At 40.7% G+C, this 18,330-nt stretch overlaps 1 protein-coding gene across 2 annotated transcripts in view; it reads right to left on the bottom strand.

Moving 5' to 3' along the window:
* RNF123 (ring finger protein 123) overlaps positions 1–18,330 on the bottom strand; it is a 4,282,987-nt gene that overhangs the window by 3,503,599 nt on the left and 761,058 nt on the right. For both annotated transcript variants that reach the window (XM_044077780.1, XM_044077781.1), the window contains exon 15: positions 3,492–3,565. In XM_044077780.1, coding sequence (XP_043933715.1) covers positions 3,492–3,565 — 74 coding nt within the window. The remainder of the gene's footprint in view (positions 1–3,491; positions 3,566–18,330) is intronic.

Here is an 18,330-nt window from a genome sequence, read left to right as displayed (position 1 = left end):
GTTTCATACTTTTCAGGACAAAATTAAAGAAGATAAAACAAAGGCTATTGCTATAAACTATGTAAATCACATATAAATCGGTTCAGCAATTGCCATATCAATGGCGACATGATAAAATGAAGCATTTTAGGAGTATGAACTTAAAAGGATTCTGTTATGGCAGGTAAGGATATGTGAGAAGAGACTACACAAAAAATAATACAGAAACTGAAAGTTCTTGTCTATGGATATTGATAGTAAGATAAAAGCAGTAAACATGATTCAGTCCCTTTAGCTTTATATCCAGGTCAGTCATATTGTTATCAACCAGAAGAGAAGTTGTGGATAGTAATTAATAAAGAGTTGAAGAATTTTATATGGGAGGGGAAGGAGTGCAAGAATCAAATGGGATAAGTTGATCTTCTAATACAACAAGGTAGTTTAGGATCATCTGATTTGAAGGGATATTTTAGAGCTATACAATGAAGACTCTTATACATAACACAAGCAGAACGTTACAATTCAAAGTGGCAAAAGATGATTTTGAAGCACGGAGGAAATTCAAGAAATAAGACAGTGGGGATTTCGGATGCAGATCCTTAAGGAGAATAACAATCATACAAAATATTTTACTCATAAAGTAGCAGAAAGTATTCTAAGAACTAAACCAAAGCAGCAATTGAGAAAGGGGATTCTGCTGATAGGAATGACTAAAACAATGAGCAAAAAGGTCACACAGGAAAACCAACTGGTTAAAAAAACGCAAAAAGAAAAATCTAGCAAAGCTAGACTTTTAGCTGTGTGATACCTTAAATGTCTTGTATCAGAGACAACACTGGTTTTCCTGTGTGACCTTTTTGCTCATTGTTTTAGTTTGTTAGTTGGGATATTTTGTAGACACCCTAATGTTTATGGATATCAGTTGGGTGTGACAACCCAGTGTTTCCAAAAGTCAAACATTCCTCTTATGCTGTGCTGATGATGCCATAATAAGGCAGAAACATGCATGTCCACAACTAGAGGGTTTGGGGCTTTATTGGCCTGAAATTGTCCATAAATATACTTAAAAGTAAAAGAAAAAGTCACAGACATTTCAGAACTGCCATTTAGCTGAAACACCTGATATCCTTAAAGGGTAATTTTGCATATATCCCATGTTGCCTCTGATACAAGAGGTTTAAGGTATCACACAGTTAAAAGTCTAGCTTTGCTAGATTTTTCTTTTTGTGTTTTTAACTGATAGGAATGACTGCAATTAGGGGTACAGAAAATAGGCAAAGGGGGGGGGCTGGAATTTACCGGTGGAAACTGGCAAAGGAACCAGTGTGTCAACGACAAATAATTACAGAAGGAAATGTAACAGAAAGGAAAGATACCAAGAAGACATTTGGACTGCAAGCTACAGACTGCCTTCCCTATCAAGAACTGATATCAGAGTATAGGCAAGGAGAAAGGGATAGGGGAATCCTATGTGAAAGACCTGCACTGGTAGAGTTTTTGGTTGTAACTAGAACAGAAGCTGTTGTTAGAAAAGGAGTAATTAGTATATCATATAAAATACTTCAAAATAACTGTGGGAATCAATCACAGGTGGTCAGAAAAAATGGAGAGAGAGATTACATAAACAATTCTCAGAGAAACAATGGGAGGACATGTATTTCCCTTCCAAATACACAATAAAAGTCCAGAAGATTTAGGATTTATGCTTGGTAGTATTTGAATAGGTATTTTTATACTCCAAGCAGACTCCAATTTTTTTTCTTTAGGTAAATGGCACATGTTGGAGATGTGATGGGGAAGAAAGAGGCAACTAGGAACACATGTTTTGGAAGTGTAACAACTTGGCAGACTATTTTTTAGCTGAGATACAGGATCTGAATTGCCTAGACATAGTAAGGCCTTGTTAAATTTAATTCTGGCAGTTGCCAAAAAAGCAATTACTATAAAATGGTAATCAAAGTCTAAACCAACTGTATTTGATGTAATGAGCATTGTAACAGAGACAAGAGACCTGCAAATGGGATCTTTAGAAGTGTGTATGAGTAAATTACATAGAAAAATGCAAATTGTAGAAAAATGTAAGCAGAAAGGAGGAGAAATGAGGTTTAAGGAAAGGCAGAAATTGACCAATTTATGTAATATTTGATTATATTATACATTACATATATTCTTCTCAATTTGTACAATGGTTGCATCTATGAACAAGTTAGCATACTCTGCTTCCTTCTGTATATATGTATGTTTGCCTATGTCACAAGTGATAATTCAATAAAAGTGCTTACAAAGAAAAACAGACGCAATCTTTTCTGTTGTCATCTATAATATGACACAGGTAAAATGTTATACTCTGAATCAAATAAAGTATCGTCATGTACTGAAATCCCCAAGTCTAAAATAACATTCTTAAAACTATTTTTAGCTAACCACCTTGTGTTACTGCCTGAAAGTTTCATAATTAAATTTCAAAGAGGAACTGATTTATATATATATATATATATATATATATATATATATATATATATATATATATATATATATATATATATATCCCTATCATATGACAAAAACCTCATTTGACTTCACTATGGCATTTTGCATTACTATTAGTTTCCAGTGGGTGCACTGTGCTGAATTTATACTTAGTATGCAGTGTACAGTTATGGCCCAGAATGCCTTTTTACTGTGTTGTATTTACACATTTTTTCCACTGGAATTATAAACCTCCAATATAAACTCATACTCAAAAATGCATTACATGAAGATTCAGATGCTCTCTGTCTCTTTATACCTGGATCACTGGCTAACTGCATTCTCTAGATAAAGATCAAGATACATAATTCTGAGATATTTGCTGCAATTTTCTTATTACTACAAAAATATTTTCCTATACTGTTAGGTGACAAACATCCTTTTTTTCTTTCACCAAGGGTTTATTTTTATAAACCAATAACGTTCCCTGAAATTTCTGAAACATTTTGATGATAAAGGCGTTCGTGTAAAAAAGACAAAATAGCCAAAGCATGGGGAAAGACCTTCTGAAAATGATCAGTAGTTAAGGGGTTTTAATAATTCAGTGCCACAAGAGTAATACAAAGCACCAAGGTAAATATTCTTGCACTTCTTAAATTCTTCATGTTAAAATCAATAAATAATGATTGAATTCATGCACTATCACAGAAATCAAATGACTGCAAACTGAACACACAATGATTTCTGTAAATGATTAAAAAAAATCCAAAACAATGACAGTTCTCACCCGTCCATTCCTGTATCACCATCCTGAACAGATAATGCAACATGGTGAATCATAACACAGCCACAGCTTTAATAATAAGAACTACAAATTACCTACTGGGGCAATGGTCAGTAAAACCAAAACAGCCAGTGCCACCTACTCCTGGGAGGCAAAGTCACACAAAGTACTGAAAATAATAAAGAAAGGTTCTCTAACTGTATGTTTCCTAGCTATTCTTATGTTTAAAAATAAATATATAACCACAAAGAAAGGATATAAGACATTGTTCAACAGGTACTTCCGGGATTTTTCATGCTTGAGGATTGCAATTGCAAGGCGTAGATAGTGAATCTATAAAGACAAGAAAATAAAATTAATCCTTTCATGGTAGCACATGTTTAAGACTAGAATATGCAACCATTTGGCAGGGCCACACAATGAAAATTAATTATCTGCAGTAACACACTGTTCATGTGTACTATGTCTTACCACTCAGCTTCATACTAGCTTATCTACATGCCTAATGCTGGCAGTATAAAATAATACAAAAAGTAGTTATTAGCAGAAAGTACAGTTGTGTAAGTAAGCTTACAATAACCGCGGATGTTCAAATGATCACTGTTGCAGTAGCTTTAAGTATATGAGTTATATATTGCACAGGATATAATAGCTTGTCAGCTTTCAAAGCTTTAAGTGCACCTTCAAAACAAGCAGTCCATTAGAAGCTCAAGCTGAGCTGAAGAAAAAGAGTGGTTTGGGTGTCAATCCCTTTACAGCTTTCATGCCAACTGAGACAGGGAGGCTACAGCTCTGAAAAGATCAATGCTAAGAAACTAAAATTAGAAGTCCTCACCCTGGCAATAAAAGCACACCAAAATAAGGGGGCTGGAGAGATGGTGCTGCTACTGCAGCAGTGATCATTTAAACATCTACTGCTAAGTGAGTTTATTTACACCACTTCATACTGATCACTGCTGCAGTAGCCTTAGCTATACGGGTAGACAAACACAACTTAGACTAGGAGGAGGAAGGATGAGGTTCTATGAGCTTCTGGAGAATGATGCTAGCAAAGCTTGTCCTAGACCTGGAAAAGGAATGCAGTTTGTGGTGCTTTGTACAGGTATGTACAGAGGACCACGTTGCTCCTTCTAGAATATTGCTAGAATCCACCTCTTTCCAAAAAGTCACAAATGAAGCCTAGGTTCTGACAGAATGAGCTTTGCTCTTGCTTGGAATTCCACTGTTATGGAGGGTGTAAAGTACAGCTGTGTAAAATCTTAACATAACAGTAGATGCCCTTCTCTTCACTGTTGCAGTATTCTTCACATACGGGATCTCCTGTCAAGGATAGCCGTCTATTTGGCCAGTATACCAAAGCCTTCAACTCTTACAGGTGCCATACATCACATGTATGCTCCCCGTGCAAGACGTAGAGCATTGCAAGAAGTAGAGCATGAAGATGACATACTAACACAAATACTCATAACTGAAAAAGCCACATGAGGAACAGAATAGCCTCAGGGAAAAGATGAACATGCGTATCCAGAATGAAAAAAATAAAGGAAAAAGGGAGACAGGCCCCTTGGCCAGGAGGAAAACAGAACACAGGGTAACAGTCAGGACAGAGAGGGAAAGAGGGAGGGAGAGAATACTGCAACAGTGAAGAAAAGAACATACACTATTATGGTAAGATTTTACGCAACTGTAGTATGTCCTTCCATACCACTGTTGCAGTATTCTTCACCAAAGGAAAGTACAAGAGCTCAAGAGGAAGCCTGGAAGGAGGGGAAGGCACTTAGGAATCCTCCACAAACCCATGCAGAACAGCCCTGTCAATACTTGCTCTGGCCCTGGAAATGACATCCAACTTGTAATAATGTTTACTATAAACAAAGGACGAAGTAGCAGCCTCAAGAACATAACTGGTATCCAAACCTTTGAAAAAGGCACAAGAGGAGACAACTGCCCTATTAAAATGTCCCTTTACAGACAAGGAGAGACATTTGCCATGAAAACATTACGAGAAGGAAATGGGCCTTAGAAATTCAGGAGGAGATGGTTTGCTTAGTAACAGCCAAACCCAAAGTCATGTGATGAAAAGAAACAAAAAGCTGCTCAGATTTGCAAATAACTTTAGTTTTATCTAAATATGTGAGCTATGTAAATCCAAGATGTGAAGAACCCTCTCACTGGCAGACTGGACAGGAGGAAAAAGGGAAGATGAATAGACTAATTAAGGGACAACTCATTAACCACCTTAGGCATAAAAGGATTAATACAAAGAAACACCCTGTCTCAATGAAAAACTAAAAAGGGAACAATAGCCATAAGTTCAGACACACTCGTGGCTGAAGAAAGAGCCAAAAGAGAACAGTCTTCAAGTACAATGCTGTAAGGAAGCTGAAGAAATAGGCTCAAAGGGAGCTTGGGACAGTTTTTCAAGTACAAAACTGAGGTCCCAAAGAAGGCAGAACATGCTTCCTGGGAGGTCTGATATGAAGGACTCCTTTAAGAAATTGCTTGACCTCAAAACTAGAGGCAGTTTCAAAAGCAGGCAAGCAGACATTGTTGACAGATGAACTTTACCTGAAGAATATGCCATCCCAGCATGGAGCACATCACCCAAATGAGAGAACACCAGAGAAACCTCCACAGATAATGGAATCTAATGGTGACAGAAGCACTAAGCAGAAAATCTCTTCCATTTGCACATATAGGATTTTCTGGTAGTGGGATTCCTGGCCTCCTATAGAACCAGAAGCATGTCATCACAAAAGAGGTGCCTAAAAGGGATCAAAACCCTATCATCCACAGTGTCACCTGAAGACTGGACAGGAGAGGACGGGCAAGAGATCCCTTGTCTTCTCAGAGAAGATCCACCCCATGAAGTAACTTGTGATAACTACCCCTGGCCAAGTGAGAGAGAAGGGGGAACCAATGATGTCTGGGACAAAATGGAGTTACCAGCATGATTTTGGAAGAGTCCTGCCCGATCTTGTATAGGGGTTGGGAGGGTGGCCTAATGGTTAAGGTGTTTGCCTTACAAACACAAGGTACAGGGTTTGAATCTCACAGGGGATAATTGGCTAGGCTTAAAATGGCTTGCAAGGGCAGTTAGCCTAGTACTAATCTATGAACCTAACCTATAATCTATGAACCTGTGATAAAGGAATGGGTGAGAAAGCATATAACAACATCCCCTTCCAAGGAAAAGACAAGGAGTCTACTTTTCAAATCAGAGGAATTGGGGACCCTGCAATAGAACAGAGGAAGTTGTCTATTCAGGGAAGGCAAAGAGATCTACCTTAGGAATACCTGATTGATGGACAATGTCTAGGAAGCACATCTTTGTGAAGCATACATTTGTGAGCTGGTGTTCTACATCTGCACCACTAGATTGTGCTCTGAAGGAATGTAAACTGCCTGAAGAGTCACTTGATATTGGATAGCTAGATCCCAGACTTGAAGAAGCAGTCTGCAAAGGAGATAGCACCTTGTGCCCCATTGCTTGCTGACATACCACATCACTGTGGTATTTTTGAAGACATTGAGGGGCCCAGGATGAAAGAGGAGATTAAAAGCCCATATTGCCAAAAGCAGAGCTCTCAGCTCTTTTATACTGACATAATCCAAACTCTGAAGAAGCCAAAGACCTTGGATCTGTACAGGGGCCAAAAGAGGCACCCCTCCCCCTGTCTGACGAGTCTGTGAAAAGTTCCTGAAAGGGAACTAGGGCTTGAAAAGGAAGCTCTGGATTGAGACAGAGTTGATGACTCTACCACTGAAGCTTGAGACAAGGAAGAAAAGGAACAGAGAACCCCAGGCAAGACAATGCTGAAGCCACACCAATCTGAGGTACCACTGAACATTCCTGATATGGAGCCTGGCGAGACACAACATAGGAATAATAAAAGCCATAAATCCCAGGCCATGACAGTGGAACAAAAGATTGGAAAAAGGTTGTCAGAGACTGAGCCTTGGGGGCAAGTAGAGATGCCAGCATGGGAATGATCTAAAGCCTGCATCTGAAGAAAAGATGATCCTGGGAAGGAGTCACAATTTAATGCTGGGAGTTTATGTTAAACCTCAAACTGTGTAAAAGACAAGTGGTAAACTGAAGATCCTGTAGTAGCTTGCTGGAAGGAAGAGCTTGAATAATCGTCTAGATAGGGAAAAATCTGTATACCTCAAAGCTTGCAAAAAGCAATAACAAAAATGAGGAATTTGGTGAATATGTTTGGGGCAGTATAGAACTGAAAATGAAAGGAAGAGTCAGAGAAACTCAAAAACTTCTTGAAAAGAGGATGAATGGAGATGTGAAAATATGTATCCTTGAGATCCAGATACACCAGAAAGGTCTGGGGAAGCAGAAGAGGAAACCGTGTCTGAAGGGATAACATCTGAAAAGAAGGGATTCTGAGAAGTATTGAGCAAGAAAAGATCTACAAGTGGTCTCCATGTACCCTCCATCCTGGGTACCCAAAACATCCTGAAGTAAAACCCCTTCCCCACTTGGACGGGAAGAATGGGCTGAATGCTGTCCTCATCCAGAAGAGATTGCAGAACCTCTGGAAAATGAGGAAGCTGTTCTCGGGAAGGTTGAGGAATGCCTGAAATGGGAGGAAGCAATTTCTAAACCATGAGATATCCCTGATGGACAATCAACAGAACTCAAGAATTAGAGGTGATCTGATGACAATTTGGAAAAGGCAAAGAAAGGCAGACAGAGATGAGTGAGCCCTAGCCAGGTGGAAGGGAAGGCCAAACGTTAAACACAACCAGGCATATCCTGAAAAGAAGGTTTCTGGGGAGGAGAGAGTCTTAACAGGAGGAGGAACACATCTAAAACCCTTCTTACTCTTAGGAAGGGAACAATTATATCTATGAATAAAGACAGACTTGGAAGGATAGTTCATCTGAAGCTTGGGAATAGGAGAAATAAGAATATGCTTAAGTTATTGCAAGGCCTTACCCTTAACCTGGAGAGACTTACACCAGCAGCAGTAGTCTTACTTTTGCTATCCAGAGGAGAATCCAAAAGCTTGGCCTTGATATCATCAGAAAGTTGCTAGAATACAGGTTCTCAAGGATAGAAATTCTTGCAGAGATAACATTGCAGCTACATTTATAAAACACTTCCCTCTGCCTATAATCCACAGACAGCACGAAATTTAATCCAAAACAATGATCTGATCAGACCCAGTTGTCCACCAGGCAGCAACACAAACCTCAGCCTTCTAGTGACTGTCTGATCGATCTTGATCCACCAAAGCAAGGCCCCTGAAGTTCCTTCAGCTTGCTGACTCCTTTCTCCTGGCTTCCGAGTCCCAGTCCTGACATCTTCAATCCACAGCAGAACATGAATAATGGTGACTGACTTGCATTGGGGAGCTCTCATTGGCTCCTGTCCTGAAACGCTTTACTTGATTGGCTCGTACACCGCATTCATGACTGGCCGTAAATGCAGTGTACAAACCAATCAAAAACTGTAGAGCACAGCCAGTGCTGTGTAATGTGGAAGGGCAGCACAGCTATGCATTGGTTTGTATACCGCGATGCCGATTAGCAGTAATTGCAGTACACAAACCAATTAGAATGTGTGCAGCCACAGCTGTTCAATGCAGAACAGTGGAACAGTGGCTTCACTCATCAACAGATGTGGAGCGTTCCGCATAATCCAGAGTACTTGTATGCTCAGAAAGGCAGTAGCTCTTGAAGAGGCATTAGCTGCATCACAGCTGCATTTTATTGAGTGAAAGACAACCTGTGAAGTGGACCCCAACAAGAAAAGGGCAAGAAGCCCTCCATTCAGAATCAGAAAGGTGAGATACCACCTCCGAAACTTGGGAAAAGAGGACCAAAACATACCTGGCCATATGTGTCTGGTAGTTAATGGCCCTAGAGGACATGGTGGAAGCAGTATAAACTTTCTTGCCCAACCTTTTCATAACTCGACTATCCTTAAAAGAAGGACAGAACTTTAGCTGATGACTTAGAGGGCTTGTCAAAAGAAACTGATACCAATGAAGGATCAGCAGAAAGGCACTTAAAGAAATTTACAGTCCTGAGGCACCTTGTAGAACCTATCTGGCTTATTTGCTACAGGAGGCGGAGAGTCAGGAGATACAGAGGCAGCAGAAAAAGTGTCCAAAACGACAGCTAGAACAGGAGGGACAGCTGATGGTTTTGGGAGACTCCACTTGCAAGAGTCTCCATTTGTGGGAGCTCATAATACTCTTCTGAATGACAGACATGGGAACATTCCACCTTAAAACAGTCCATCATGTGGGCAATAATATCCCCAAAGGACAACTCTTCTCAGGTGTCATCTGGACTCGAGGAATCTGTTTCCAACGAACAGCAGTGCTGGGGGAGGGGGGGGTGATATTTTGGAAGAGTAAGTCAGGGATTCTTCCCGAGAATCCAAATCCTCATTTTCGTTCTGGAAAAAAAGACAAGGAGATGAACAGCTTGTCTCAAAGTAAACCTGTACAACACTAAAGGCATAAATGAAGGATTAGTTCTTAAGAAAACCATATCTTTGTGGAAAATGGGTTAAGGCTGACCCACCACAACAGCATGCTACCCAGATTTCTTCTTGTAGAAGTCAGAGAAATCAGTAACAATGTTTTACATATTAAGAACCTCAAGTAAGCCTGATGAGCTGGTTCACATGGAGCAATAGTTAATTATTCCAACACAAAGCTAAGACCTACCTATTTTCTAGGAGTCTTGGGCTACAACAACCTTTCAAAAACATTTTCACTTGATATTGCATTGAGTGAGGGAGCTCCATGGAAAGAGATATGTTGAAATGACTGACAAATGAACCTTGATGGAAGAGTAAGACAGGCCAGAGGAAAGCATCTTGCACACAGAATGAAGAAACAGAGAAATACTAGTGCTGAAAGAAGTCCGGTTCTTATCTTGGCGCAAACTTGAAAAGCTTTTCCATTTACTAATACAATAGCAGGTCTCCTTGCCTCCATGAATACCTGCTGCACATCCTAAGAAAATAGGTACCTAAAAGGTATTAAGATTCTATCATCCAGGCAGCAGATTACAGTTGTTTGGAGACTGGATGTACATTCCAATTTGGGTGAGTAGGTCTAGTCAGTGAGGAAACCTGTGATTACTGTCCTTAGCCAATTCCATAAGAAAGGGCAACTGCAGCTGCTACAGCCAGAAGGCAGTCACAAAACTGATCTTTGGTAGTACTTCTAAATCTTCAGAATAATCCTGGATATTAGTGGAAAGACATACAGGAATATTGCTGACAAGAAAAGGAAAGTATCTGTTTCAAGGCCTCCTTGCATGGAGACACGGAGCAGAATTTTGTCAACTTGTGAGTGGAGGCAAAAAGATTTATATGAGGTGTGCTCCACAGCTGGATCAATTCCTGGAAGACCTCCTGATTTAGTTACACATGGGGGGATCTTGTCTTGTTCCAGCTCAGCTTCTCTGCCACGCAATTTTACTTAGGCAGAAGGTAAGATTAATGTAGAGTGAGGTTGTGATGAAAAGCTATATCCAAGGCTACCATGGTTAGTCTGTACAGAGGGCAAAGATCTAGATCACTCTCCTGTTTATTTATCACATTATTGCAGTGTTGTCTGTAAATACTTTTATCAGGTCCAAGGAATAAAACGGTGTTATCTGTTAGCACGGCCGTCTTTTTAAATTTCTACAGTTTCTATAGGCAAAATTTGGTCCATCGTCTAATGTATCTTTTAATTCTGGCATTGCCCTGAAGATATTCCAATCTTTTTACTAATTATCTCTAACTTCATCAGTTTTTCTATTATATGTTTTCAAATATCTTACTTTATTACCTTGTAGATGCCTTTGGCTACTTGGACAGTAGTTTCCTTTATTACTAAAAAATGGACCAGCAGTCCCATTTCTTTCATTCGTCACCGCATTTAAAATCCGTTGTACTGCTATGCTATCATAACCTCTCTCTTCAAATTCTTAGATGGTTTCATTCATTTATTCTTTGCACCTTTCTTCATTACTGCTTAATCTACTAATTCTAGTTAGTTGTGCTTTCACAATCCCTGTAAATACATGTGGCACATGCATATTCTTCCTAGGGAGAGAGAGAACAGCATTTATAAAGGGTCAATATTTCGTTTACATTTTTGTGTTTTGGTCTGTCTTTTCTGTTCCAAACACCACACACTTTTATCCCTATAGGTACTGCTCCCCAAGCTAACTCTGCAGTGTCTTATTACAGACTGTGCTGGAGCTAAAAAGGAAAATTGGAGACGCGGATTCTAACAAATTTGGTCACTTCTCCAATTAATCTCCCTTTTCACAAACCCCAAAACTGGAATCTGGAATTTCAGGGGATGCTGATGTTAGGACCATATAGATTTCAGGTACCACTGAATTCTTCTCATGTGGAGTCTTGCCAGAAAAATCATGAAAATCATAGATGAAATGAGATGGAAATTCCTGAGAAATTCCCAGGCTGAGACAGAAGTCTGAATGGAAAAAGTCAGGAACAGAGCTAGAAACAAATTTACTTTTTTTCTGTGGAAGAAAATCTCTTTAAACTAAAGTATCTAGGACACACTGCAGTAAAACAATCCTCGTTGAAGGAGTTAAACAAAACTTCTGTATGTTCTCCTGGAATCCCAGTACTTGTTGGAGATCTCTCAACCAAGTGAGAGATACCTGACAGTTTGAAAATACCCTGCAGATATAAGCAAGTCATCTAAATAAGGAAAAATGTAAATACTTTGCTGTCTGCAGTAGGCTATCACTGGCACTTGATACTTTGTAAATACAAATGGAGCAGTGGATAGACCAAAGGGCAATGCAAAGATCAGACAGTGTAACCCAGACACAGAAAACCTTAAGAAACATCTAAAATCTGGATCTATAGGAATACGATAAGCATCTTTTAAATCCAAGGTCACTAGAAAACACTAAAGGGGAATTACAGATTAAAAGTTGTAAAGGGATCTTCTGAACTAGGGCACGATCAGAAACTGATTTAGAAAGGAAAATGTCCAGAAATAGCCAAGTTTCTTCTTTCTTTGGCATCAGAAATATTCTTGAATAAAACCATTCTCTAAGCTGAGTAAGAGGCCAGCTTAAATCCCACTCAAGAGTCACAGCATGTACTGAATGGCAAGAAGGAAGAGGGGTTTAATATGGTGGAAGAGAGGGCATCCCTTGAAAGGAATCTATTTCTACTGCCAGCTGTAATCATGGCAGATAATTTCAGACAGATTGGTCTGAGAGTAACCTGTTGCCAAAGGAAGAAAGAAATGGAGATTCAGCCTTTCCAAAAGGATTAAAGGTTTACCAGGGTGGAAAGGGGGGAGGTGATTATTCAGCTTTTTGAAAAAGGCTGTAGAGGAAGCATTACATATCTTGACAATGTGGAGAAGGAATGTTGAAAAATCTGAGAAATTCTTTGAATCAGCTTACCTCTCTCATTACATTTTTTGAGGACCTCTGCAGGAGATGGTCCAAAAACTCTCTGCCTAAGGGAGAATTCAAAACTTAAGCTTTAACATCCTCAGGAAGGTTTTGAGTACACAAACAAGCAATCCTCCTAGTTACACTTACAGTGGCAGCAGTCCCAAAGTTGCATCAGAGGAATCTTAAGCACATTTCAAACGGTGTGTAGCCACTTGACAGACAGAAGCAATTAGGTTACATAAAGATTTTTTTCCTCAGAAGAAACTGATGCCATAATGTTCCTCTTGTTCTCAAAGGAAGCGAGCATAAACCTGAATACATAAGCTTAGCACTTGAGAATTCTAAAAATAAGTGTTGCAGAAGACTACACAACTTTCCAAAATCTATAAAAGACTTTTCCACCCTTGTCAGAAGGGGAGATATTGGCATTTATGACATATTTATGCAGCGGGGTTCAAGTCACTAGTGGATCTGATCTAGGATTAGGAAATAAAAACTTATATAAGCTTGAGGAACTTTACACAATCTGTCTGCTTTCTTGGGAGCAGCAAGGTGGTTGTCAGGCAAGTTACAGGCTGTAAGAAATACATCCTCCAGTGCTGAACGAACAGGAGGAATTAGTGTAGGTTCAAGAAAATTCAGTTGCAAACAATCATAACTTCTTCAGAGATAGTGGAATGTCATATTTCCACTGAAACACTATTGTTTTCTGGTAATAGCTTCAGAAAAACAGAGTCCCTCAAATGGACTTGCAGAAGCCACACTTTCCTTACAGTCTGATTTTGAAACCTAAGGAGAATGTATAAAATGTGTCCTTCACAATTACTGCATGCTTTAAAATCTTGAACCTCTTCAGAAAATGAAATATCCCTTTCTCCACTGCCATAAAAATGAATCAGAAGAGTCAAGTACCTGAACTAAGCCCAATAAATCCCTCCTGTCCAGTGTAGCTAAGACTGGAAAAAACATGTCCAAGTGTTTGCTTCTTTTTAACAAGAATTTGTAAAGAAGCAGACCCACTTTTGTCAGGCAAAAAATCTCTATGGACAGACATTCCAGTCCCAGACAAAGCAGAGAAGTGTTCCCTGCTCCTTCTTCCAGAACTAACAATTATGGTTCTCCCTTGCCTACCACAGTACTCAAACAGCAGCAGAGGATATGCCTAACCCATGGCGGCTTGAGGGACTACACGAGAAGATGTAAAAGAAAAAAAAGTTTAACGGTCTGTGGAACCAGATATGTCCTCCGCAGACTCACTATTCTCACCTAAGGCACTTAGCCTTATGTGGTGGCAAAGACTGCTTGTTATTTTTTTCCTTTTTTGTGGCTGGCTGATGGAAGAACCAAGAAAAGTACAGTTGTGTACACTTACCATAAATGTAGATGTTCGAGTGTGTTCACTGTTGCAGTCATTACATTTGGGTAATCCTGCTGGCAGGTTGCCCTCAGCCGGCCTGAATTCCAAAGTCTTGGTCCTGCGTCAGCTGCTGTCGCCCCCTCCCCGACGTCAGGTTGTCAGGGGTATAAAAGAAGTAGCCAACACCATTTTCTTCAGTTTTTCTTGCCCCAGATATCAAGTGCCCCCAAAAAGGGTAGCCAAACTTTATATAAATACACCAATATAAATTTTACCTTCATCTATAAGCAAATACACCACATAGGTAGTATAAATCAGAGAAGGAAAGATAAGATCCAAAAGAAAAAAGGGGGAAGGCGGGTGGGTAACCTGGACTGCAACAGTGAATACACTCGAACATCTACATTTATGGTAAGTGTACACAACTGTACTATGTTCTTCGTGTTTCACTGTTGCAGTCATTACAATTGGGTAGAGTCCCAAAGCTATGGTTGGGAGGCTGGAACTAGACAGCAGTAGGAGTGGCTAAGAGGCCCTGCAGAACTGCATTGGCAAAGCCTGCCCTGGATTTAGAGTAGAGTGGCAGATGATAGTGCTTTGTAAAGGTGTGCACTGAACTCCAAGTAGCCGCCTCTAAAATGTCTCTAGTTGGTACTCCCCTGAGAAAGGCTGCTGAGGTGGCTGCAGCTCTGGTGGAATGAGGCCTAATTCCCTTAGGCAATGGCTTGCTATGGTGTAAGTAGCAGAAACAAATGCAATGTCCTAACCACTTAGAAATAGTCTGCTTTGAGATGGGCTTTCCTTGTGATCCTGCAGCATATGCCACTAGTAATTGCACTGTCTTCCTGAAAGCTTTGGTTCTGTCCAAGTAGAATCTATGCTGTCTGTGTATGTCCAAAGAATGCAGAATTCTCTCCCCCTTGTTCTGTGGATTTGGGTAAAAGGTAGGCAGATGGATGGCTTGGTTAAGCGCCACACTGGACACTATTTTAGGCATAAATGTTGGGTTTGTCCTCAGAGTGACCCTGTCTGGATGAAAAATGATGAAAGGTTCCACAGCCATGAGCGCCTGTAGCTCTGAAACTCGTCTTGCAGAAGTAATTGTAAAGAGCAGCGCTGTTTTCCAAGATAAAAACTTCATTTCAGCAGTAGCCGCTGGCTCAAAAGGAGGTACGGTGAGTTTTTCCAAGACACAGTTGAGGTCCCATGCAGGTATTGGTAGTTTCCTTGGGGGCCTTAAATTTCTGGCTCCTCTGAGGTACTGCCTTAATAAAGGATGAGAAAAACGTGGTGGCTCTGTATTGTAATGAGCCAAAATGGCAGAGGCATGAATTTTAATTGATGAAAAAGATAGGCCTTTGTCCAGCATCTCAGTTAAGTATTGCAAAATCTGAGGAATATTTGGTACCGCTGTATCGGTTCCTTGTGCCTGGTTCCAGGCACAGAATTGCTTCCATTTTCCAGCATAAGACTTTCTAGTACTAGGCCTTCTGGCTTCCAGAATGACATCCATCACAGCTTTACTGAGAGGTGTTTTTTGTATGACTACATTATCCGCCATGCTGCCAAGTTTAATGTCCTGAGTTGGCTGTGCATGATCTGATTGTTTTGCTGGGACAGTAGTCGAGGTATTTGAGGTAAGGCCCAAGCTGTGTATAGAGATAAGTTCCTTAGTATTGGATACCAGTACTGGCGTGGCCAGTCTGGGGCAACCAGTATCATCTTTGGCTTCTCCTGACTGACCTTATGGAGCACCTTGGGGAGGAGAGGCTGTGGAGGAAAGGCATACACTGATGGATTTTTCCAGCTGAAAGATAAGGCGTCCACTTTCCAAGCTTGTCTGTGATAAGTCCTTGTGCAGAGTCTTTTTAGTTGGTAATTGAGAGGGGAGGCAAATAGATCTATGTCCGGGCATCCCCATTTCCTTGTTATCATGCTGAAGACTTGTGGATCCAGTTTCCACTCATGAGGACTAATGAGGTTTCTGCTTAGTTCGTCTGCCAGAGTATTTTCCTTTCCTGGCAGGAATTGTGCCTGCAGATGTACTTGGTAAGTCAAATCTGTGTCCCACAAGGTCATGGCTAGTCTGCAAAGGGGGTAAGAATGTGTGCCCCCCTGCTTGTTTATATACCACATGACCGTGGTGTTGTCTGTCTTTATCAGTAGTTGTCCCGGATGAAGTAGGTCCTTGAAGGCTGTCAGGGCATTTTGCACAGCTAACGTCTCTTTTTGATTGATATGTAGATACATTTGGTTTGAGGACCATGTGCCCTGAATGCTTCTTCCTGCCATGTGGACTCCCCAGGCATAGTCTGATGCATCCGTTGTTAGTGTCTGCCTGGCTAGAGGTAATGTGAATGGCTGTCCCTTGTTCTAGTGACAAGCCTTTGCCCACCATCGAAACTCCTGTTGCAGGCAGGGGATGAGAGTAATGACTTGTTTCCAGGCTGTGGCAATGTTGAGTCTAAACACTTTTTAGGTACCACTGAAGTTTCCTCATATGCAGTCTTGCATATGGAAATAGTAGCTGCAGGATGCCATGAAGCCCAAAGCCTGCAGAATTTTTCTTGCAGATAACTGGGTCTTTGTTGCCAACATTTTGAAATAGGTAGTCAGTTGCCTTTGTTTGTCTGGCATGAGATAAGCCATCTGGGCAGCTGTATTCAAGCTTACACCCAGGAATGTAATCTCTTGTGAGGGTACTAGTTTTGATTTCTTTTTGTTGACTGTGTACCCTAGGCATGTTAGAAGTTTTTTCATGAACGCCAGATGTTGAAGAAGAATGTCCTTGTTCTCTGCTTGAATGAGACAGTCATCCAAGTAAGGGTATATTTGTATTCCTCTTTGTCTGCAGAATGCAATTACTGGTGCAAGGCACTTTGTAAAGACCCTGGGCGCAGTAGATAAGCCAAAGGTCAGTGCAGAGAATTGGTAATGCATTGAACCTGCCTTGAATCTGAGGTATCTTCTGCATGGTTGTCTGATTGGAACATGCAGGTATGCCTCTTTTAGGTCCAAAGTCACAAGCCAAGCATTCTTGCCCAGCATGGGCAGAAGCTGTTGCAAAGTCAACATTTTGAATTTTGGAATATCCAGAACAGTGTTCAGAATAGATAGGTCCAGTATCTGCCTCCAGGCCTTGTCCTTCCTGGGTACCAAGAACAGTCGAGTAAAAACCTTGTCCCTGCTCTTGCTCTGTTACTTGCTGAATGGCCCCCCATGTCCATGAGGGATGAGACTTGATTTTGTGCCTCTGCCCATTGATTTTTTGGCAGATCTGGCCAGCCGTTTGCCTTTGGCAGAGTATGGAAATGGAACTTGTAGCCTTGTGACACTATGTTTACAACTCACTTGTCCTGGGTTATGATGTGCCAATTTTGAGCAAAAAGTGCTAATTTTCCCACTAAGGGTGCTGCCAGAAGACAAGTGCTTGGTGCAGGCAGGGGGAAGTCATTGAGGCTGTTTTCTGTATGTTTGTGATCTATCTCCTCCAGCTTTGGAGGTAGAAGCACCCCAAGAACCTTGCGCCTGGAATCTGCCCTTAGGGCATCTGGGTTTGCCCCTTTGAGGTCTGTCTGACACAGGAAAGGAACAATTTTTTGTAGGCCAGTGTCTACTAAACCTAGGTGGCTGTACTTGTAAAAAATCTTTGAAAGTTTGCATAGATTTAGCTTTGTCCTCCATTTTCTTTAACACCTCTTCTGCCTTAACACCAAACAAAGTATCATGCTGTAAAGGTTCATCTAGTAATTTAACTTTAACATGATCAGGCAGATTTTGTTCCTTTAAGCAAGCATGCCTCCTAATTACAGAACCCGTAGCTGCGGCCCTGCAGGAGGCCTCCAAAGAATCAAAACCACATTGCAAAGTATGCTTTCCAACTTGTTCTGCTGCATACAATAAATCCTGCATTTCCTTCTTTTCTGCACATTCAGAATTTAACAACATTTTCTGTTTAAGCAATCCCATGACATGTTGCTGATACTTAAGCATATGAAATTGACAGTTTAAGGCCCTTACTGCCAAAGTTGCAGATGTGTAAACCTTTTTTCCCCATCTATCCTGTGCCCTTGAATCTCTGTCAGAGGGGGTTGGGTTTTTTTGCCACGGAAGCCTTAACTCCCTTTGGACCCTGTGAAATAGTTTTTGGGTCAGCAGCAAGGTTTTTAGAAAGAAATTTGTGAGTCAAAAACCCTGTAATATCTGTCAGGCTTAACAGGGGCTGGGTGTAAGGAGTCAGGTGTCGGACTAGACTCCGAAAACACATCATCTTCAATGTCTAACACAGGTGGACTGGCTAGAGGCCTGTGTTGAGGTAGTACAA

This window comes from Protopterus annectens, chromosome 7.part0 (assembly GCF_019279795.1).
Source record: "Protopterus annectens isolate FY-2018-M chromosome 7.part0, PAN1.0, whole genome shotgun sequence".
Classification (NCBI taxonomy): domain Eukaryota; kingdom Metazoa; phylum Chordata; order Ceratodontiformes; family Protopteridae; genus Protopterus; species Protopterus annectens.
Note: the sequence above shows the minus strand (reverse complement) of the source record. Positions and strands in the feature narration are given on the sequence as shown.